Source organism: Columba livia, chromosome 1 (assembly GCF_036013475.1).
Source record: "Columba livia isolate bColLiv1 breed racing homer chromosome 1, bColLiv1.pat.W.v2, whole genome shotgun sequence".
Classification (NCBI taxonomy): Eukaryota; Metazoa; Chordata; class Aves; order Columbiformes; family Columbidae; genus Columba; species Columba livia.
In genome coordinates, this window is record NC_088602.1 from 118202968 (window position 1) to 118225349 (window position 22382).

Sequence of the window (22382 nt, forward strand, 5' to 3'; positions counted from 1 at the left end):
CAGTTTGTGGTGTTGGCTTAGAGAAAAACAGTAATCATGATGTGGGAATATTGTACCAACTGCTTTCCAGCTATGTTCCAGGTCAGAGCTCCAAGAGACACAAATACTTGCAGAAAATGCAAGGTTAGAAAACCTACACACAGGTTCTGACTTCAGCTTATAGACCCAGCTGCAGACAAGAAAGAATAAAGACATGCCGAGAGGATTTGGGGAAAGGGCTGGGTTATGGAACTACCCCTCTTGATGAAGTTTAAAGGCAACATATGCATCAGACAAACTGGCTTTTGAACAAGGCAGGTCTAACCTAACCCTTGTGACCAGTTTGGAGGTTCAGAACCTCATCCACAGACTGTAACCTAGCAGAAAGATATCCACCAACCCAGTCTGTCCTGGCGCTGTTGACGAAAAGACACTGTGCACAGGATCAAGAGGATTCCTTGGGTATCCTTTTCAACACCAAAATGCAGGATTACAACTAGAAAGAATAAAACTATGAGAGAAAATTACATCTAATATACTGACAAGCAGGGACATGCAAAATAATACTCCTTAATCACCTGAAAATTAAGCGCCTGATCTAGTGCCTCTCCTGTTGATTTGAACAGACAACTGAGCGGAGCCATCAAATACAATCCCTAGAAGGGTCCACTATGAAGATTCTTTTATTTCTCCTGACACTAAGGAAAAATTATCAATTGTTTAAAGAAAATAGAATACCAAACAACAACAAAAAAAATCCTGCAGGTAGATGGGATGCAAAAGTAGCTTCTGATTAGTCATTACTAAGCTATAATTTGCTTAGTAAAACTAAGAGAGAAGCTAGTGAGGTATCTCTAAGTAGGACTACATACTAAGATGCATTGTATTAAATCCTTGCAATGAGAATATGAGTAATGTGGTTAAAAAAGAAAAAGCATTAAATACCAAAGAAAAACTTACGTTTTAACGGGGGAAACACCGTATAATTAATAGTCCTTTTGGTAATAGTATCCATTAACGCATTATTACAAATATTTATAAGTTTATTCATATCTCACTTTTACAAGATGTACATTCATATCATGTGATTCAACATAATACACTTTGAAACTGGAACTCAACATGTCTGGTGAATTCATGTAGGAGCATGCTGGCATAACCGAAATCTAAAAAAAAGTTGTTTGCTTGTTTGCTTTTCTCTTTCACATTAACAAAGGGGTACAAACTTTTAAGACGACTTGGTTTTGGAGATTTTTTTTCATTTTAGCAATCCCTGAAATGTCTGTAAACTTAGACACACTGTGTGTACATAACCAAAACAATGCAATGGTACCGTAAATCGTACTGGCTGCTCATAGTTTCGCAAAAGCAACAGGTTGAAAAAATATAAAAATAAATGCAAAGCATTGTCAAATTTACACTCAACATAATTAAAATAATACACATTTAGAAATTTTCAAACAAAAAAATAAATAAAATATCCACATACATTAATACAAAGAAACAGAGATATTTGCCTGTCTGATGTAATTAATACATACCATAAGCCTAGATTCATGAAAGTATTGCCTTTCAATAAATATCTTCAGCTTCAAAATCTGATATTTTCTACATTCTTTGACTGATTTTAGTTAAATATCAATTTTCAATGTAAGGTGTATGAACTGCATCAAGTTTCAACTATTTATTGGAAATCAGCAAGTTTCTAGGCTGATTTACTAAAATTAGGCACCAACTTTTAGCATAAAATCTGCCTAACAGACAAACAAAATTTGAGGGATATCTGTTATCATACCCCTTTTGAAGAATGCCTTAAACGCCAAAGCCTATGGCCTTCCACTGACCTGTCTAGAAAGGTCAACCAGCAAAAATATAACCAATATAACATGAGCCACTGGGTTACATTGACGAGACCCAGGTTGCACCTTTTAAAGATGTGGCTTAGAGATGCCATCTTACAAAAAGCATGAGTCATATAGCAGAAAGCTCTGTTTTTCTCTGGAGAGAGGAGATCACACTCTGTAGCACACAGTATTTCTTTTTAGTTTGCTTCCAAGCAATACCAGGCCTTCTCCAGCGCTACCACATGTTACTGCAACCAGTAGAGATTTTCAAGAGACCACATGAGAAGCTCTTGCCATGTTAGCCACAGCTATTTGGAAACTTGTTAGCCATGGGAATTCTGTCACATCAGGAAAAGAAAATAACATAATGGGGTCAGTAGGCTGCTTACAGATGAGGAGTGGGGGTCACCTTGACCGTCTTTTTTAACCAGGAACACAAAAATTTTCCAAACATCTTGGTTGTGCGCACTTTATAGAATTGAGTACAATTAGCAATTACAAGGACACCACCTGGATCATTAGGTATTAGATATTATAAAAATAAACACATTTCTAAGAAAGATGCATAATCTATATTTCCTATACTGTGAAAATTTTCCTCAAACTGAAGGGCAAAAAAGCCTGCCACCTCCAAAGTAATAAAGTCTCCAAAAACGAACATTTTCTGTTTAAAAATAAAATTTAAAAAAAAAAAAAAAAAAGCCTATCACATTTGAAAGAGCAGAAAATATGTGTACTTTTCACCACAAAAAAAAAAATAATAATAATCATAGCCTGGGTTTGCCTTAGGGATCTGGATTACATGTCTGTTGTATTTGAGTCAACAGTCCAAATGTGTCAATGTTATGTCTATTCAAAATCATATCTTATTTTATAGGCAAACATAGGACTAAAAGATATAGCAGATAAAGCATGCAAAGAATTGACATCAGCACACTTGTCTGTCTGAAAAATTTATGGTAGGGAAATGGAAAATCAGGGTTTTCTAGCAATTTGTGCATGCTGTAAGTAACTCAGGTTTTTGCTTCCAGTCTTAGGGCTTCTGCAACTTGGCCCTTCTGAGTCATAAACCAAACTCCCACAGACATACAGGGCCAGAGGGTTGGGCAGTAACTTCATGTTCTGTGGAAATAACTCACGGACACATTCTGTCACTCTGAGCCACATTCAATGTTCCCTTCAAGACTTTTGCTGAAGTCAGGTAAGGAGTTTAAATTCCTTGGAGCAGGGCCTCCACTACTTACAGTTTTGAAAGTGTCTAGCACCACAAAGTTCATGGCAGATTATGATCTGGGCGATGCTGCTACATTACGAAAGCAAAAGTAACAATACTCAGTGCTGACAATGAGTGATGGAACCTGGCCATTGATTTATATGCCTTAATTTCTACAAAAAAATGGGGATAGCAATTCTTACCTACTTCATAATGGGTGAGGGTTAAACAATAAACATTTATACAGTGTTTTGCAAATAAACATTATATAAGTGCTAAGTATTATGATATTAACCAAAATGTCACTATATCTATATGACCCTACTAAGCAAAAAAACTTCCAGTATATTTTTTTTCACATATTTCCAACTCAATAAAAATGAACCACGGAGTCAGCTTACTATTTTGATACAAATGGATGAAGTACTTGAGCTAATTTGACAGTTCCAAAAAAGTCGGAGACTGATTTTTGTATTATGAAGGGGCCCATGTAATACATAAAGCCTTTTTAATAGATTCGCTTATAAACAGCACTATTTGTTTGGCATTCATCCAAGTTTCTTTTCAAATACCAGACTAAACTTTTGAGGAAGGTTCTTTAGCAATCCACATACACTAGATAAAGGCCTTCTCCAAGGGAACTCTGCCCAGTGGCTGCTGTTCTTGGAAATCTCACACTTCTCAAATCAAAGATTACGCAAACATCAGGTGGACTATAAATGAGGCTTGGCGTGCCTGAGAATCTAAACCAATTACAATACTTTTAAATTTAACTACCTCACTATCTTATCTTCAACTTCCAACCTCCTCAAGGAAAATAACTAAAGAAACAGGAAAAAAAAGACAAAGTACGCACTAACAGAGATGGAGTAGAGGCTATGGTCCAGATTCTCAACTTGTATGGGTCACTGAAAATCCACGTGGTGAACAGAGTCACAGTGGCTTGCGCTTAGTGAAAGTACAGTCCAGTACATGGTAGTCCGGTTAGGACTTCTCATTTCTTCCTATCAATGTAAGGACAACAAGAAGAGGAGGCCACCTGCATGCATCATCCGAAACAGGGCAAAGCTTTTATACCACCACTGATGCAATCAGCCCATTCAAGAAATAAGCAAAGCAGAACCGGTTTTGGCTCCAGTGCTTGCATGGTGTGGCTTTTCATTTCCTGTCATGCTCAACGAAATGCAAGAGCAGCATGAAGCACCTTGGTAGATGCATAGCAACACCCTGCCCTTTCCCCCAGGCTGATCTATGGTACATCCTTCAAAACAAGCTAGGCTGATAAATCTTGCCATATTCTGCCCTTTTGTGGTAGAAGGCAAGACTGTTCTTGAAACATCCATTGAAAGCAATCAGAAAAAACTGTAAGAATTTTTGATTCTAAAAGATGTAAGCTACACTAACCACCTTGTTTCATGTTAGCAGGGAACTGTATTAATATTACCACTGTTTTTTTTAAATACAAGATGGAAGCTACATGTAACAACCTTTCTGAGAGAATTCTATAAGCACTTCTGCTGTGCAAAGGTAGAAAAGTTATTCCTGCCAGTCTGACGCGGATACGTACTGCACATGCATCCTGTAACACTGCAAGCTAGGTAGCACTTCACAGCCTCACTTAGAAGTTGTCTGAGAAAATTCAGATCCCAAACCTACAGCTACGACAGAGCTTGTTCTATGGAATTGTTTGTGGGTGAAAATCACTCCTTTGTGAAAGTCCAGCACAGGACTGAAAAAGTCACTCAAGCATCTCTTAAACTCTAAAAAGAGGACTCGAAAGGGTAGTAATTAGGTCACAGATACAGATAACAAGCAGTCCCCATTCAATCGTAAGCTCTATGCCCTTGGTCTTCAACAGTGTGCATCAAATTCTCCTTCCATGGCTGTTGGTTTCCCTGTATAACAGGTTACTTGTTATAGCCTAAAGCATATCTGTAGCAATGTTTGTTATTTTTTGGATCTGCATGTTAGAAGCGCTGGAAACCTACCAAATATTTCTTATTTTAACCAGAAATTCCTACATCCTCAGGACTAACATTATACTTTCTAAGTAATGTTTTGTTCCATAAGAATTGTTAATTGCCTGAGATTTTTGTCATATTTCTCAGCAACAAGTAACACTATCTTAATATTTTGGCCTTGCTTTAAAAAGGTACTGGGCTTTCACAGAGAGGTAGAAAAAGCTGGTAACATTTATCAGCTCTAGCGAATCCAAAATATAACTACTACTCATGTAATAAATAGAAGGGATATGGCACAAATTTTACATTCCAGAAATTTTCCTTGCTAGAAAATATCAAAACTTGAAGGAGAAACGAAAAAGACAAGTGTCTATCTACAGTATGAATTTTTGTCCTACAGCAACATTTGGATTTGATAAATATCAGCAAAAGCCAAAACTAGTAATGGATTGCTAAACGAGACATAAAAAGCAGGCTTAATAATGGTACTGTTGAGAGGATAACCTTACATCAACACAGGCCTTGGTAACAAAGGCAACAAATAGCTATCTTGTTAGATGTAGACAAGACCAATATTTGCACCTTCCCCTCTCTCATCCCCACCCAAAATCAAGGAAAATAAAAGCCTACTTAGAAGTGAATAGCATAAAAAGGGGGGGGGGTGTCAATAAACCCAGATGCTTTGGTAATATAATTTAAAGGATTTCCCTACTCCCCATCCTTTCTGGATTTATACTATTAATAGTTACTTTGCTTAAGCATTAGCGTAAGACTTGGTGTCTAAATCACAGGCAAAAATTAAGACGGCCAAATATTGAACTTGTCCACCTCTACAAAACACTTCTCTGGGTTGGGGAGGGGGGGGCGGTGTTTTTTTTCTGGTTGTTTTTTTTGTTTTCTTGTTGTTTTTGTTTTGTTTTTACTTAAAATGAAAGTGTCATATAGACTTTTCAGCTTACTTCTCAGAAATATGGCACATTAACTTGACTAGAAACCATGGCATCTGCCTTTCCCCGTATGTGATACATATAATTTTATCCATTCATAGAAGACTCAGACTGTCATTTTGGCAAGGAGCTGCAATGTACCAGTCTGAGCATAAAGGACTTAAGTTATGTTTCTTGCAGAATTGGTTATTAACAGAATAAGTACGGCTATTTTTCTTTTATTCTATAATATTTACAGTATTGCACTTTACTGCACTTAATTGCATTTCACTAAAATTAATGCTGCATCAATATTATGCCTTAAAACCATATGTCCATCTTTGTTGTATAAGTCATTCTTTCTACATCCTGTAAAACAGCAAGATTTTAATTCAAAGATCCAGACATTTGAAAAAAAAAATATAGAAAAGTCGACCTGTTTCTATGACACAATGCATCTTATTGAGTTCAGGTGATTCTGGCAAAACAGGCGCATTTCTTATTGTTCCCATCTTTCAAGTTATCACTAATGATTAGTAAATTCTAGTCTCTCTCTTTTTCTCCTTTCAAAGGACATAGCCATTTGAGACGCACATTTTTTGTTATTGCTGCTTTTTTTTCTTTTTTTTTTTTTTAAAGGAAAGAAAAAAAACTGCCTTGCCTCAGATCTGAAATTCCACATTTAAATTCAAACCAGTTCTGCAGCAGCTCCTCAGTGATGGAAGAGATTCATGGCAGTGAAATAATACTGTTGGCAACAAAGAAATGTCATCTTTAATGGAGACCAGCCCCAAGGATTTATTATTTATTATTATTACTATTTGTTTTGTTTAGTTTCGTTCTAATATATTTTTGATCTTCAAAACGTGTTTTAGCTAGACACATGCACAAGGTAGCAAAACTGACAGCAGCAGATGACGTTATGCTGGAGCGATCACTTTTGCCAGGGTCAAAAATCCAAAGCGTCCCCAATGTTCACAGATTAACATAATTTAGACATCGTTTCCTTTTTTTTTTTTTTTTTTCCTCCTTTGTATGTGTGTGTGTGTTGGGTTGGTTTGGGTTTTTTTTAACTCTCCTTGTTCCCTCCTCCCACCTACTTTATCCTCCGCGGAGTCTCTGACTCGTGGGTGTGGGGTTGTTGCGTGTGTGTGTGTGTCCGTGTGCCCGAGGCGGGAACCGGGCGCACTCGCCCCGCGGCGGGCGGAGAGTCCCCCGCCGTGTCACACGGCACCAACGGGCACCAACGGCCGCCAACGGCCTCCAACGGTCGCCGGGGCCTCCCTCTTCGCCCGCCTCCCCCGGCCGCCGAAGTCTCTGGGGGCGAGAGGTCGAGGAAAAGCGGCGGGAGGAGGCTGCCGCCGAGCGCTCGCAGACCTTGGGAGAGGGGAAAGAAACAAAAAAAAAAACAAAACAAAACAAAAACTCAAACAAAATTAAAAAATAATAATAAAAAATAACAAAAACGAGAGAAGGCGGCAGGGCTGCTCGCCTGCGGCCAGGGAGGAGGAGGAGCCGGGGGTCAGAGTGGCGGTCCGTGCGGGTCACACACACGCCCGCCGCGGGCACCCGGGGCGGGGTGGGGTAGGGGGGATCTCGACCGAAGCGTGTCAGAGCCCCAGGGCCTCGGCGTGCTTGCGGGCCTTCAGCCGCAGGTCAGCGATGCTGGAGTTCTTGCTGTTGCTCTTGGCGGCGGCGGCCACCACGGCGGCGGCGGAGGCGGACTCGGCCAGGGAGGCGATGGGCAGCCCGAAGGGCGGCGGCGGGAACATCAAATAGGGAGCGTGGGCCGCCAGGTGCGGGTGCAGGTGCGGGTGCGCGTGGGCCACGCCCTCCAGCTGCAGCTGCGCCTGGACCTGGGTCGGCGGTGGCAGAGACACGGCGTCAGCCCCACGGACACTGACACGGAACCGCCCCGCACCCACCCAACCATCCATCCACCCATCCATCCAGCCACCCCCGCCTCGACCCTTCCCGGGAGCCCGGCAGCTGAAAGAGCAACTTGTTAAGGGAGCCCACGGCAGGCAAGGGCGGGGCAGGCGCGCAGCGTAGCAAATCTCCGCGCCACGCTTACCCAGAGGCACAGAGACATTCTTAACCCCCCACCGCACATTAAAAAAAAAAAAAAAGGCCAAATGCACGGGCGCCAACAAGCACTAAATAGCTAAATTTTTTATATATATTTTTTTCCAGGGATGTTTATTTATACGTTGCTAAAAACTCTTTGGCCACGGGTCCCTCATATACTGGGTTGGTGTTTGCTTTGGAGCTTTCTCGACCTACACAAACACCTTGGGCTGACTGAGAGATTTCAGCTCCGGGTAGGTTCGAGGAGGATGGGGGGGAAGGGGGGGGAGTTTATTTATGTATTTAATTATTTTGGTCCAAATATGTCTTTTTAAAAATCAATACAATTAATCTGTCAGGTCCACGTGTCTCTGAGATGGAGAAGGTGGTGTAAGGTCCCTTTGGGCTGGGAAAAATCGATTCCCCGATTAATTGACCAAAAAAAAAAAAAAAAAAAAATGAGGGGGAAGGGGAGAGTCAGAAACGGCGGTGAGAGGTGGCAGGAACCGGGACGGAATTTCATCTCCCTCGTCCCGGTTTTCCCCAGCGCGTTCCCCTGGGGTCTGTGCCTCGCTGGGTGAAGGACCCGACCCTGGAGCCTGCGCTCCGCCACTACCCCGGTCCCTGCTGGCCGGCACGGCGGCAGCGCCTCGGGGAGAAGCCTCCCCACCTCGTGGGCGGCCGCCTCAGTCGGAATAGGCCAGACGTCGACAGCCTGCCTGAGAAGTTGGGGGAGAACGAGAGGGCAAGGGTCCGCATAGTTCTTCCCCTTCGTAGTGGGTGGGAGACCCTCCCGCAGCGCTCTGCAGCGCCGGGCACAGTTCCGACGGGGCCCGAAGCTACCTGGCCGGCTCTGGGCCGGGACGCTCCGTCCACGTACTTGCCCGGGCGACCACCGGCCCTGCCTGCACCAGGAAGACGATGCGTCTCCGGGAGGCCAGCCCCGGGGCCGTGTACCAGCCCGTCGCAACGGCAGCGGGGGGACCCGTAGCACCAGTGGCGCCTCCCGGGGCCGTGGGACCCCACGCTCATCCCCCTTCCCGACCCCGAGGGGCGCTGAGCTCCCGGCAGCCGGTCGGGGGCTCCTTCACAAAGTTTTACAGCCTGTTTTTAATATGTGCCAACTTCTATATAAATGGCACTTGTAAAAGTGTCCGGCTTCCTCTCGTGCAAACGAACGGGGGTCGGAGCTTGCCGGGGAAAGGAAAATAAACCCGAAGCTAACTACCTGTTGGAAAGGCATCCTCAGGGCTCCCATATTCACATAGGGGGCCACTCTACAGGCGTCTAAATGGCTGGCGGTTCCCAGGATCACACCTGCGGGGAGAAACAGGGCTGGGTGAGCGGTGAAGGCGCCCCGGGGCTTCGCGGCCACGCTTCCCGGCCGGCCCGCACCCCTTACCCACCTTTGTGCATCTGGTTTTCCTGCTTTCGGCACTTCGCTCTCCTGTTTTGGAACCAGACCTGTAAAAAGAAAACAAAAAAGAAAGAAAAATGGAGGCAGACTACGCAGCTCCTAAGGGTGGACAGTCTCGGGGGCTAGGGATGAAGGGCGAGGGACTTCGCACAACTTTGCTGAGGTCCTTCCTCGGGAGCAGCTGAGGGAAAGAGCTCAACTCTGCGGGGAGCGAGCCCCTATATATGCTGCGGTGTGGCTATTTGTGGGGGGGGTCCTGCTTTTTGGTGTGGTTTCTCAGCGGGAGCTGAACCTGGGAGATCAGAAGCGCCCTCGCAGCTGGGGAGCCAAGGGGACGGCCGCTTCGCACCAGGTCTCCAAGGCCCCGTGTCCCACGGGCTGACAGTGGCGGTCCTTGTGCTACCCGTCTGGAGAGAGGGGTCGCTCCCACTCTCATTTCAAATACGCCCACAGGCAGACCGGATGGGACCCTCGCTCCCTTTCCAGTCACACCTCAAACATGCCGGGAACAGCCGGCGTGGACCTGCTCAGACTCCGGGGTCTGGTCCTTAAGCGACAGGACCATCTGCCCCCAAGGTGGGCTTGGAAATTATTAAAATCTCTGAGAAGATGCGAGATACTGAACTTGCACAAAAGGGGCTGAAACATTCCCCTTTTCCCAAACGTGAAAAGAAAACAAAAACATGCTTCGGTAGACTTCTGTACAGACAAGAGCAACATCTTTGCATGCTGGGATTCAAATAAGTGTTCTTGTACCTACTCGAGAAATGCCTGTAATTCAATAATCCTGCCACACTTCCAGCCGTTCTGACTCAAACAAGCGCAGAACTTGCAGTTGTGGCTGCTCCTCCCATGCCTCTTTTCCAGGGCCATTTCAGACCTTATTACTTTTCCCCTTCCGACGTGCTTGGTTAAGTAGCCCTCCCCAAAGAATCGGCAGAGGCACGGACCAAAATATTTTGTGGACCCTTATCCTAACACCAAAACCTACCGAATACGGACAAACATTGACTTTCACAGCTGATAAAATCTTGTAGTTAAGTAAACACCTACAACCTTTGATGTTCTTGCACTTGCCAAGAGATCATACGGTTAATTAATACTAACTGCACTTCCTACATCAAATTTTCCCTTCAAGCTTTCTTCAATTGCCTTAATGATGGTCATTTACAACAGAGTAATTAGTGCAAAGAAAGGCTTCCAAAGGCATTAATTACCTCGGGTACCTAAGTGATTTTCTTAAGTAGGAATCGGCCTTCCCTGAATTGGAGCACTATTTGTCCTGCCTAGGGTGGCTGGGGGAGAGCGCGCAGCGGGCGGGAAGCGGCGGGCGCTGCGGGTACGGACCGACCGACCGACCGACGGACCGACCGACCGATGCTCCTCGTCCTACTCTGCTAGCGCAGTCCTCCCCACCCTAACTCGCCATCTGGCTCCGCAGCCCGGGCCGGCTCGTTGCCGCCCCGCTGCCCTGAAACGCACAGCACAGCACAAGCCTCCTTTTTTTTCCATACGAGCAAGACGCAAAGATTAACAACACGCAACGCTTCTCCTTTTAACGGGGCCGTTAGAGATTTATATTTAAAAAAGGAAAAAAAAAAAAAAAGCATGCAAAATATCATCGTGAGCAGAGACAATAATACATTTTTTTACGGTTATAAATCCTTGGAGGAAATCCCCTTGTACGTGTTTCCCACTCCCGCCCCCCCCCACCCCAAAGGAGTATAAATTGTCAGGAGGAATTTAAGCAGCGTTTAAACAACTTCTCTTGCAAATCAGAACATCTTTCAAACAGAAATTATATTTAAATCTGGAAAACGAAGTGCCCTTTCCCTTTAGCTATGAAAAAATAAGGTTATGAGGAATAAAAGTGATGAATTAGCCACTGCGTTAAGCGATAATAAATCAGGCTTGGTGTGATTCACGATCAATTCCAATTAGTCTTGAATATGCTAAGTAAAGCACAGTACACTGTTTTAGACAGTTATTTCTTCATTAAGGATCACTCAGTGATTTCTTTCACAAATGCTCTAATCTGATTTCCTTTTGATTTCCATTAGAGACAGTGAATAATGACATTTAATTTAGCCCTGCACCATAAACCCAAAGATATTTGTTGTAATTGAATTACTGCCTGCTCCTCACTATGGTCTCATAACTTTCAATTATAACCCTGACAGCTGGGTGATATGAGTTTCCAGTACAACACTAAAAATAAAAGGTTAATAAGGACTAGCTACCATAGGAGCTTCAATTTATTTACAGCAAATTTCCACACTAAATTGAAACTATATCCTTTAACAGCAAGGGACAAGCGGTCCAGATAGGAATTAGAGAACAATTCTGAAAGTGTTAAAAAAACCCTTTCCATTTTCCCGCTTTCCCCTTCTTTTTTCCTCACTTCCATTTCCTGATGGATGTCAAGCTCTCTGCTTATTTCCTAATTAATTATCCATTTCTCCTCTTCTCCCTCTTGATATGTCTTTTATTTCTAGCTTTATATTCATTCAAACCTCTTTTGTAAGATTATTAAATTCATTTTTTTTATCTCTCTCATAATCTCTGCCTGAATCAGTTGGGGTTTTTTTGGGGTGTTCTGGTTTAAGATCTGTAAGCACTTGAAGCACCAATTTTCCTGTAAGTATGAACATCCTGTTAAGGTGCTGCTCAGTAATAAAGTACTTGAAAGAAAGAGTGCAGAATTCAATTACAAGTAATTTATTTTTATAGAAACAGTACATCAAGGCCTTGGAAAGATATTACAGAGCCCAAGAAAGATCTGGGAAGATGACATAAGAGTTGATGTCCCCTTCAGCAAAAGTTTAATCTTTTCATTAATTTATATGGTGTGGTTAGATCAATCTTCCAGGAGAAAGTAGGCCAGCAGCACTCTGAACCCCTGCAATATCCCCTGCAAGCCACCCTTTCTAAGGCAAGTGCCCGGCACCATCCCTCATCCAGCTCCGTTTATACAGAGAGAGGCAAGAGCTGAGGGGAGAAAGGAGCCTTAAAAACAAAACAAAAACAAACAAACAAACAAACAAACCCTCCATTTATTTCGGGAAATGCCTCCAGGAGGCCGTTGTTTAAAGCGAGATAGTCGCTTAGTCAGGCAAAGTCTTTCTGAGTGGGTCCAGGAGCAGCGGGGTCCTGGCCGTTTGCTTTCCACTGTGGGTCAAGGTTAAGGGGAGGGACAAGAAGACCTCTCTTTTTTCTTGTCTTCCCACTCTGATGGGAATAGGCACAGGACCGGGGACGTCCAATTACGCCCATGTAACCACACACGCACCTTTGTGTATCCACACGAACACTTATAAACAGATATACATATGCATGTGCATCTCTTATCTCCAGGGTATGACGGCATTTTGTTCAGTGGAGGGGTTCACCGGGTGACATTTTCCTCTTGGGTTTTGGTTTGAGTCTGTTAGCCCAAGCACAGAGTTATAACCTAAGAAGAGATTTCCTTTAGGTTTCTCCTGCTCTAGGCCTGCTCAGAGAGCCACAGGTTGCTTCTGTAAATTATTTCTATTTTTACATGACAGCTGTTTTGGGGATGCATGCCGAAGTGGCTTAAGGTGGGCAGGGGAGTTGGGTACTTTTCCCCTACATCAAACCGAAAACTGAATCTTAAAATAATGGATGTGGAGGCACTCGAACAGACGTCTCTGATGGCCCCAAAACTGCAACAACCGGACTTATTTTCAAGGTTTCGAAGGCTAATTGGCATTTAGCTGTGTCTGAAACGTGATGGGAGGGACGCGGGGAGAGTCCGCCAGATGGGGTGCCATGCATTCATACGCTTGCTGTGCGAATCAGAGGGGGCACCTTTCCCCCATCTCTGGCTAATCCTGTCCCTCAGCACCCAAACCGTCTAGCCTTATTCACGGCGATTGTTTTATGGGCTTTTCTTTAAAAAAAAAAAAAACATAACGGTACCATAAAAGATATGCAGGAGGGAGGGACGGGTAGGAGGGGGAAGGTGAGGATTAAGCGAGAGTTAGTGTCACATTTGCAAGGAAAACTACAATAATTAAAAAAAAAATAAAAATAGGAAGTTGCTCAGTTATTAAGAGACATGTCACCACTATCACCAACACTACCCCTCCATTCCCCTGCCCCCCCCCCCAAAAAAAATAATTTAAAAAAAAAATTAAACCACTTTCCCAGGAAATGCAAGGCATGGGCAGATATTCACAGAGCAGAATTATTATTTGGCAGGACAGGTACAGCGGAGTTGCAACAGCTTCCCCATCACACGTGTCGTCTCTGCCTTCACCTCCCCTCTTTGGATGAAACGGGGCACTGTGCTGGGATCCGCTGGCAGTTAGGAAGTGAGATGAGGACGTTTCCAGGAACAGAGCCTTTCTCTTACCTGAACCCTAGCTTCAGACAGTCCCAGCCTCTGGCTTAGTTCCTCCCTCATGAAGGCATCCGGATAGTGAGTCTCATCAAAAAGTCTTTCCAGCTCATTCAGCTGCTCTAGTGTGAAATTGGTTCTGCTTCTCCTTTGTTTGAGCTTGGTCTGTCCATCTTCATCTTCTGACTTCACATCATCCCTCTTCTCTTTGCACTCGTAGATCCCTGCCGGGAGGGGGAAGCGAAAACGATACTGAGCCTCCCATCATACCTCTCTGAAGTTTCTTTCCTCAGCACCCGGGGATATCCCCAGTCCCCTCTCTTAGTCGCCCCCTCATTTCATCCCCAAACGCAGCGTAACCTGCAAAGGCAACCGGCGGGCGGGAGGGAGTCCCCAGGCCGGCCCCGGCAGGCCAGAGGGGCGAGAGGGGCCAGGGGCCGGGCCCGGGGGGTCCAGTCGGGCTGAGGGAGAGATCAACGCTGCCTTGCCTGGCTGATGCCCCATCAGAAAAAAAACATATATATAAATATAATTTTCTTTCCAGCATGAGGAGGAAACCGTGAAGCCGGTTGGCACGGGCAGTTTGGGGACGGGACTGGTAGGAAAACCATCGGCCCCCCGATACCTCCAGGCAGTAGAAAAAGGCAGGCTAAGGGAGTTTCTCCGTCGCCGTTTTGTCCCGAAGTAAAGAGGGTTATGCAAGAAGCTCCCCACCGCTGTCATGGCGAAGCCACGGCGGAAATATTTGCCTCGTGAAAGAAACTTTCCATGTGCCTGAGACTGACACCGTTCGTCCCTCTCCCCCTTATCACCCCTCCTCCGCCCAAAATACCTGCCAGCGTGCGAAACCCCCGGGGCAGCGGGCCTGCACAGCCCGGTGCGGAGGGGGAGCGGGTTCAAGGACCGTGGGTGCCTTGCAAGCCCTCTGAAAGAGCAAACACCACCCCTCCTCATGGAGCCCCACAGGGCTCGGGACCATCTTGCGACCGGAGGCAGTCGCTGTGCACGCTTGTCCCGGGAAGAGGGGAGAACGGGTGGGGGGCAGCGGGGAAAACAGTTGCCCCTTTTGGTCTTGGAGGAAGAAGGGGGGATTTCGTGTTTTGGCTTTACAGCTTGCTTTCCTCCTTTTTGTTTTCTTCTCCACCCCGCCGCCCGCCTCCCCATCCTTAATGTAAGGCGACCTAAGTCGTCGGCCCTCTTCTAAATCTCCGTAACGAAAGAGGAGAGGTGCTGGAGCAAGGGGCACCTCTGGAGGCTGAACCGGTTCCCCGGAATCCCCTGCCTGTCAGGGGCGTCCCGCTGGGGTGGGCAACCAGCGGGGACACCGGCGGAGTCCCGGGACAAACCTCCCCCAGCTGCGTCCTTTGTCCTGCTTCACCTTCTAGGCTTTGTAGGGCTGGGGTTGAGGGAAGCCACATTTGCAGATGATCCGGAATTAAAACCCTTTCCCCTCATCAAATACACACGTAGTTCGTATATATATATATATATATATATATATACACATATATATATATGTACGTATGTGCACACACAAGTGTGCGCATGCACATATATATTACCCTATATACTTAGGGGCATCCCAAAATCCAAATGGCTAGCTGCAAATCGTAAGGTAATTGAACGTAATGAAAAGTCCTGAACTGCATCTGTGCTTAAGCCAGACGGGGACTGAAGCCGAACTGCTCGTTTTCACTTCCGAAATGAAAAGTGTCCCTGGCCGTAATCGCTCCTCCGGGTTCCCCGTCTCCGACTCCGGGCTGGATATCGGCTGTATAAAACTTTGAGAAGGGTCTGGCCTCCGAAGGGGGGTGTTCGCTCGTTGGTTTTAATGGCATTTTGTTCGCATTTCTCCTGTAGGGAGGACCCCTACGAAAAACGAGGGTGCTAACCCAACAAATGCCCAGGGAAAATTAGGCGCGTTCAAAAGCTCTGTCTGCTTTCGGAGATCCGAAGCTACAGCATGCCTGTGATAGGTATAAAATATTAACTAGCATATCGGTGGGACTGAAATCACACGCCAGAATCAGTTGAAATTAGAGTGAAACCTGGCATGAATTTAAACTGTCACAAGCATCTCAGCTCTCTCCAACTCCTCCCTTCCATCCCCACCCCCAGCCCCTCTCCATAGATTAGATTAGCTAAACATACAAGCCAGAATTTCGATACACAGGGAAAAGGGGGAGTAGTAGAGATTTTTTTCGTTCATTCGCTTTTTGGGTTTTTTTTTAGATTTTTCTTTTCCTGGACCATGCCCTGCTTTCATTTTTCAAGAAACATCTCTTGACCAGAGAAGGAAAATCAGCAGTACTGAGCTTGTGCAGAAATATGTGTACCCGAATATGTGATTATACCCTGACCTTCTGTTTGGGGAGGGTGTGGAAGAGAGGAGGATATTAAATAAGCGTTTGGGCTGTAAATTAAATTGCCTTTCGCTCGATGTTATATTAAACAAGATCAAACAGTAGGAAACAGCTGAAAGACTGGTTGTTGTTCCCCAACCTATTAACCGTTTTTTATTACCCCAAGCTAGCCAGTAGCTCCCCAGGCAGGTCCACCTGTCTAACTTGCCTAGAGACACTTTCTCAACTTTCTAATCCCTCCCGCCCTCTTTATTTTCTCCTTCCCCTGCGACCCTGTGCGGGGGTTTTAGCTTGCTCGGCCTAAAAATTATTTTTAATTTGAATTTTCTTTCCGCTAAGAGATGAAATGGCGTTTTACCACCAGGCCGGCGGTCCCCGCAGCCCGGGAGGATGCGGAGCTACCCTGGCCCAGGTGAGAAGGGCAGGCAGGGTACCGAGGGACCAGGCGGCAGGGCCCGCCGGTGCCTGTCTCGCAGGGATGCTCCGTTTCGCCCGGGCCCAGGGAGCTCCCCTACAGCCAGGCTCCTCTCCTCCTCCTCCTCCTCCTCGCCGGCCTCAGCCTCTGACTAGGACGGGCTGACCGACACAAGACAAAATGTCCAGGGAAAGCCCCCTCCATATCCAGCTTTCTCCCAGAAGAAGCAGCAGCATCCTGACGGCCCGGAAGCAGGAAGAACAGGTCTTCTGAGGCGTAAAAACTCCCCGGACAAGGTTTCCTCGTACAAAACCACACAGATAGACAAAAATGTCTGACGTCCTGCGCTGCCCCATTCCCCCGGGCGAGTGAACGCCTAACGTACCGGATCGATTTCGGATGTGAAAGGGGCCTGGCGGGGATAGGGGGTGGGAGGACCGAAGTTGCGACTTATTTTTCACGGCTATGTTAACGTTATGCATGCAGGCATATGTGTTTGTAAGCGTGTGTTTCCGCCGCTGCGGGAGGGAGGCAGCCGGAGGAGGGAGGCAAGATGCGGGAGGCGAGCCCGCTCACCCGGCCGGGGCCGCGGTGGCCGGTTCATCCCGCTGCGGAACGCCGGGGCCAGCGGGGGAGGCTGGGGAGGGGGCCGGGGCTGCCGGCGAGGGTCGCGGGGCGGAGGGCTCCCAGCTCCGATCTTACCTTCCGCCGTCCTGCCCGTACTGAACTCCTTGAGTTTGTCCTTGTCGCTCTCTACGTGGTCTTTGAAAAGATGCACCGGGCAATGGTTGCTGCTCTCGGTCATGTCCTGCAGGTTAGAGTCAGAGTTTCCAAGCTCCCTAGAGCGAGCCAACCCACTCTCCAAAACTTCCCTGTACGTGATCGTCTCCTTCTTGCTGCTGCTGCCACTACCGCTGCTGCTCTCTTTGCTTTTCTGGTCAAAAGATTTGGATACAAAAGCCGTAAGTTCTTCCATGGCTGCCCGGTGATCTTATCCACAGAGATCCACTTGTTTTCAGTCGAAGATGTGGCCGTCCTCCGCACGCTGTTTTTGCACGTAGAAGATGGGCTGTATAGGGTTAGATCACTCCTGCTGTTATTTATGCCTTTCAATTTGAGATCACACTATTTATACATGGCTACCTCAGCCCAACCCCCAGCTCTCCCTGTCTCCAGCAATTACTGACTGCTCCATAGTCGCAGGCGGACTCCTAGCAGCTATCTCCCCCACCTCAGTCCAGCAATTGGCTTTCTTTTCATTTCATCACTCTTTGGCATCTTTGCACCTTGATTTAGGGACGCAAGGAGGCAAAAGCGAAAAAGAGGGGGAGAGAGAGAGGGAGGGAGAGAGAGGAATAAAAGGGAGGGGGGGCGAAGAAGAAAACATGAAAATAGGTATCTGCATTCTGTAAAGGGGTTGCAGAAATGAAAGTCGAGGAAGACTTAATTGATTGTAAGGACATCCCGTGCGTGGCAACACTGTGAGTAAAAGCGGACCCACAGCTAATCAAATAACTGTGTTCCTGCAATTAAATGTATCGCTGTCAAGAGGAAAAGAAAATGAGTGTTCAATAAAAAGGTAATGAATAAAAAGCCGGAGATGTGCATTTGTTGTAATCATTGGAAATGCTACCTGATTTGCTATTTAGCTAATTTCGCTTAATTAAATGGTCAAAATAATCAGCGAACCAAAAATGCTGTTTTGAAAGTGTTGCCTGTTCTGGCGGGTGGGTGGGTGCGCGGAGGGGGACGTGTGTTGCAGTTAAACAAGTTGCGAGGTGTCGCGGAGATCCGTGTCGGTGTGTTCGGAGGATTTGGAGGGGGTTGCTTGGCTGGAAGGGGGTTTTCCATAGGTAGGGGGGCTCTCCAGATGCGTGTAAACATTGCAGGTTCTGTTTTCTTGTTTACTGTTATTGTGTCATCTGAAGGTGCTGTTGGGAAAAATTATAACCTAAAATGTTTCTTTGAATGTAAAGCTGTCCTGCTGCGTGCAGCAGAGGGGTAATTTATTAACACAAGGGTTTGTACACGACAAATAGAGCATTAAATCGTCTTTTTTAAAAAAGAAAAAGAAAAAAAAAAAAAACCCGAAACATAACCTGTCGGATTTAAGATTGGACTGGCAACAACTCCCCCACCTTGTTCTTAGTAGACTGCTGTTATTTTTGTTGTACTCCCGGAATAATTATTACTCTGTGCGCTTGAATAGCTGCCTGAAATCCAGCTCCAGATAACAGCGCCGGCATTTCTAGCGCCTCTCCGCACCGTTTGATCCGCAAGCGGAGTCGACTTCGCAGCTATTTATTTCTGTCTCTTTTCCTCGGGCTGTAACGCGAAGGGTTCTTTGGTATTTGGAGGAATTTTGTCTTCTGGTCGTTTGGCTTTTTACGTCCTTCTCATTCCCTCACCTCGAGTTTGAGATAATCAGAGCCCATCATAACGCCACCCTCTGCTCTGAATCTCAACCAAAAGAGGCTCCTTGCTGGAGCAAGGGGCCATTGTTTCTTTTCCGGGGGAGCGTGGGACTGCTCTGAAAATTAGCAGAACATTAAAACACTAAAAATACGTTTAATTAATCCAAAGGTGCCCCCAGCACCAGAGTTAACACCTCCACAGGAGGAGGGGGAAAATAATAATCGAGGAAGCAATTAATAAAGGGCTTTAAAAAAAAATCAATCTCCCCCTGTGCGAATTTAAAATGATTATCTATGGGACAAGGATTGATCATTTGATCTCGGCACTGCGGATATCCCTGACATTTATTATATTGCTGTGTCTCGGTGACATCCTTCCTCCAGAGTTCATTTAGCAAGTAAGGGAGCCGAGGAAGCCTTACAACTTAACAAACAGGTCTTGTCATCGCGAACGCCAATCAAATCCGAGGCTCTAATGTATATCACACGGCACCACATAAATAATAAAGGCAAAGGATAGACGTGGAAGTAACGTATGGCTAAGAAAAGATTCCGGCACGACACGCAGCTTGTGCCTCTCTCATGCAGTCTGTGTGTGTGGGTGGTGGATTGTCACACACGCTGGTTGGCGCGGTGCGAGGCTGTTAAGGACACACGGACACGCGGGGACACAGGCACCCGTTCCCGCGGCGGAGAGGCTCCACGGGGCTGCGCTGAGGCTGAGCCGCCGCCGGGGAAACTTTCCCCAGGGCTCGCTCGGCATCGATCTCGTCCCCCGTTCCCCTCCTCCCCGGTGCCCAGCCTCCCTCTGCCTCCCCCGCAACGAACAGCAAATAAGGATAAATATTTACTAACTCGGCTTCCCCAGCCCCGATGTGGCACGGTGCTCTTAGGCTTCGCCGAGCTGCCGAAGTTTGCATCCCCCTCCGCCGGATCCCCCCCTTTCCTCCCCGTCGCCCGCGTCCCGCTCTCCTCCCCGCGGCTCCCCCGCCGCGCCCAGCCCCACGCCTTCAGCCCACGCGAGCGTGAGGCCGCGCTTCTCCCGGAGACCTCCCGGGTCCCTCCTGCCACCGCCGGGGCTTCTGCCCCCAAGAACAGCGGCAAATCCTAGCATCCTAAAACAGAAGTAAAAAAAGCTCTATTGCTTCCCCACCGTCCCATCCCCATCCCTCCCCCGCCCCCTTCCCGCTTTCCAGCAGCGCGGGGGCTCGCTGTGGGAAAGCCGGTTCCCCTCTCGGCTCTCGCAGCCCGCGGGGCGCAGCTGGGCCCGGGCGCGCAAATTGCGCGGCAGTCCGCGACCGCCGCCACCCGCCACCCCCGACGGCAGCGGGGAAGGCAGCCGGGGGGCAGCCCTGCAGACGGGGGGAACTTGCCTCAGACTCACTCCGAAAGCGAAAAGCGAAACAAAGCACCGGAAAGGGAAAGGGGGGGAAAAAAGGGGAAAAGGAAAAAAAGAAAAAGCGGTGTAAATCGCAACCTTCCCCGGGGATCCGGCCACCGCCCCACGCCACGGGAGCAGGAGGCGGAGGGTGCGGGGGCGCGGGCAGCCCCGTGGGCGGGCACGTCCTCACTGCGCGCTCCCTGCACCGCGGAGCTTTGCGCGGAATAACGGGCCCGTCCCGTCCCATCCCTATGGGGCGGCGGGGAGCAGGGGGAGGCGGGGAGCGTACCCAGCCCCCCGCCCCCTAGCCCCTGGCTGTGTGGACACCTAGGACAGGGTGGTGCGGATGTGGGCAAAGGTGGGGGTCATTGTTGACCTCGCTACAAATTTTAGCAGCGGGTGCATGGGGGAATTACACATTGCTGTTCCTGATAACGGGCTCGGGAGAAGGGATGGAGGGAGGGGGGGAGAGAAAGAGCTGCCGTCCAAACCTCATTCCCTTGCAGTCATGGAGCTCTTGGGACCCTGTCGCAAAACTAAGAACTCACCAGCGCCGCTCAGAGCTGCCCCCGCCTCAGCTCGGCACCCCGATTACCCCTTTGCCGCGGTACAAGCCACCCCGCTCTCCCTGACCCCCCCTTACACTCCCTCCCAGGGCTGGGTATCAGCGGCGTGTTAAGGGTTCCTCTGGCAGCGCGTCCTCCTGGGTCATCTGCGGGGCACTGTACCCCCATATCCTGCTTCTCCCTCCTTGTCGCCCCGGGGCACCGGACAGCAGTCCTCTTCCCTACTGGGAATCTTAACTGGGCAAAAGCGAGGTGGGGTCCCATTCATTCCACCCCGCTTTCTTTCCCATCTCCTCACTTGCCCCACCGTCGGCCCTTACGGGGCTGAATCCCCTTCGGAGACCCGAGCCCGCCCCCGGGCCGCCGTCTCCTCCCCGGCTGCCGCTCCCCGCAGCCCCCGAAGCCCCGGGGTCTCGGAGGGGTGCACAGAGGCTGCCGGCCGAGGGGAGCCGGGGGTGGGTGGCCCCGAGTGCTCAAAAATGGGTAGGAGTGTGAGGCTTAGGGTTAAGGCTTGAGAGCAGGGAATCTCGCTCTGCCGGGGAACAGCCCGGGGCCAGGTATGGCAGAAAAGCGTTTATTTAGCGTGGTGTCGATACATGTGCTGTTTTTTTGCTCAGCTTTCGAAGGGATCTCTTGACCACTGGGAGTTTTTCTCCGAGTTAAGCGAGAGGAATAATTATGAATGAGTTTAAGCGTTGCATTAGCTTTAAGCATTTCCAAGGCAAAGTATTGGATTTCATATTTATAAGAGGAATTTACATTTGTACATTGACTCATGGTATGACGTTGGGCAAAACTGATTTCCTCTCACCCTCCCTCGTCAGCTTATTTTCGTCGAATTGGAGCAAATAAGCAAACAGAAAAAACATCGTTTTAATCCACACTTTAATAAGCGTTGACCTGAAGAGGAAGATTTGGTTGAGTAGATATCTGAGTCCTCTCTCCCCATCTCCATCCCTCCCTCCCTCTCTCCCTCCCTCTCTCTCTCTTGATTAATTCAGAGACTGTAATCATGGACATTGTACATCAAACCTTTCTGCTCACTCTACAGACTCCTGCAGATTTTTATTGGTTTACATGAAAGCGAGTAAACATATTTCAGTGGATGCCCTTTCAATCTGGCTCCATTTCCACAGCACATAATTCCAAGGACAATTTGTTTTAATAATAAGAATAGATGCAGTGTTAATGGTTTTCAATTTGTGTTTAAAAAAAAATTAAATATTTATAAGTATCGATCGAGGGTTTCAGGATTTTACAGGCACCTTAACACGTTTCATAGATGGGATTTTTTTTTTTTTATTTAGAAACCTGCGTCGTATTCTCTTTTATGCTGTTTATTGATTTAAGCAACATCCGTGTCTCAAATGAGAGACTAATAGATTTTCATTAAAATAGGCTCTCTTAATCCTGATTGTGAATGGATATGATTGATCCATCCAGCACACTACACATCTATAATATTAATAAAGGACA

General features: G+C 47.3%; 1 protein-coding gene and 1 long non-coding RNA gene across 4 annotated transcripts in view; one reads left to right on the forward strand and one right to left on the reverse strand.

Moving 5' to 3' along the window:
* Window positions 1–1001: 1001 nt before the first annotated feature.
* Window positions 1002–20555, reverse strand: SHOX (SHOX homeobox). 3 transcript variants are annotated; one of them, XM_065074804.1, is made up of 6 exons: window positions 20437–20555; window positions 17248–17614; window positions 13783–13991; window positions 9397–9454; window positions 9219–9307; window positions 1002–7779 (listed from the first exon to the last, which is right to left on the reverse strand). In XM_065074804.1, exons 2-6 carry the CDS (start codon window positions 17519–17521, stop codon window positions 7534–7536), a joined length of 876 nt encoding a protein of 291 aa, XP_064930876.1. In that variant the 5' UTR covers window positions 17522–17614; window positions 20437–20555; the 3' UTR covers window positions 1002–7533. The 3 variants fall into 3 exon arrangements, with proteins under 3 accessions (XP_064930876.1, XP_064930874.1, XP_064930880.1); XM_065074802.1 differs by lacking the exon at window positions 20437–20555 and adding an exon at window positions 19815–19916; XM_065074808.1 differs by lacking the exon at window positions 20437–20555 and adding an exon at window positions 18684–19765.
* Window positions 17527–22382, forward strand: part of LOC135580431 (uncharacterized) — a 40542-nt gene continuing 35686 nt past the window's right edge. Inside the window, exon 1 of the long non-coding RNA XR_010474967.1 lies at window positions 17527–18124. This is a non-coding gene — a long non-coding RNA (uncharacterized LOC135580431). The remainder of the gene's footprint in view (window positions 18125–22382) is intronic.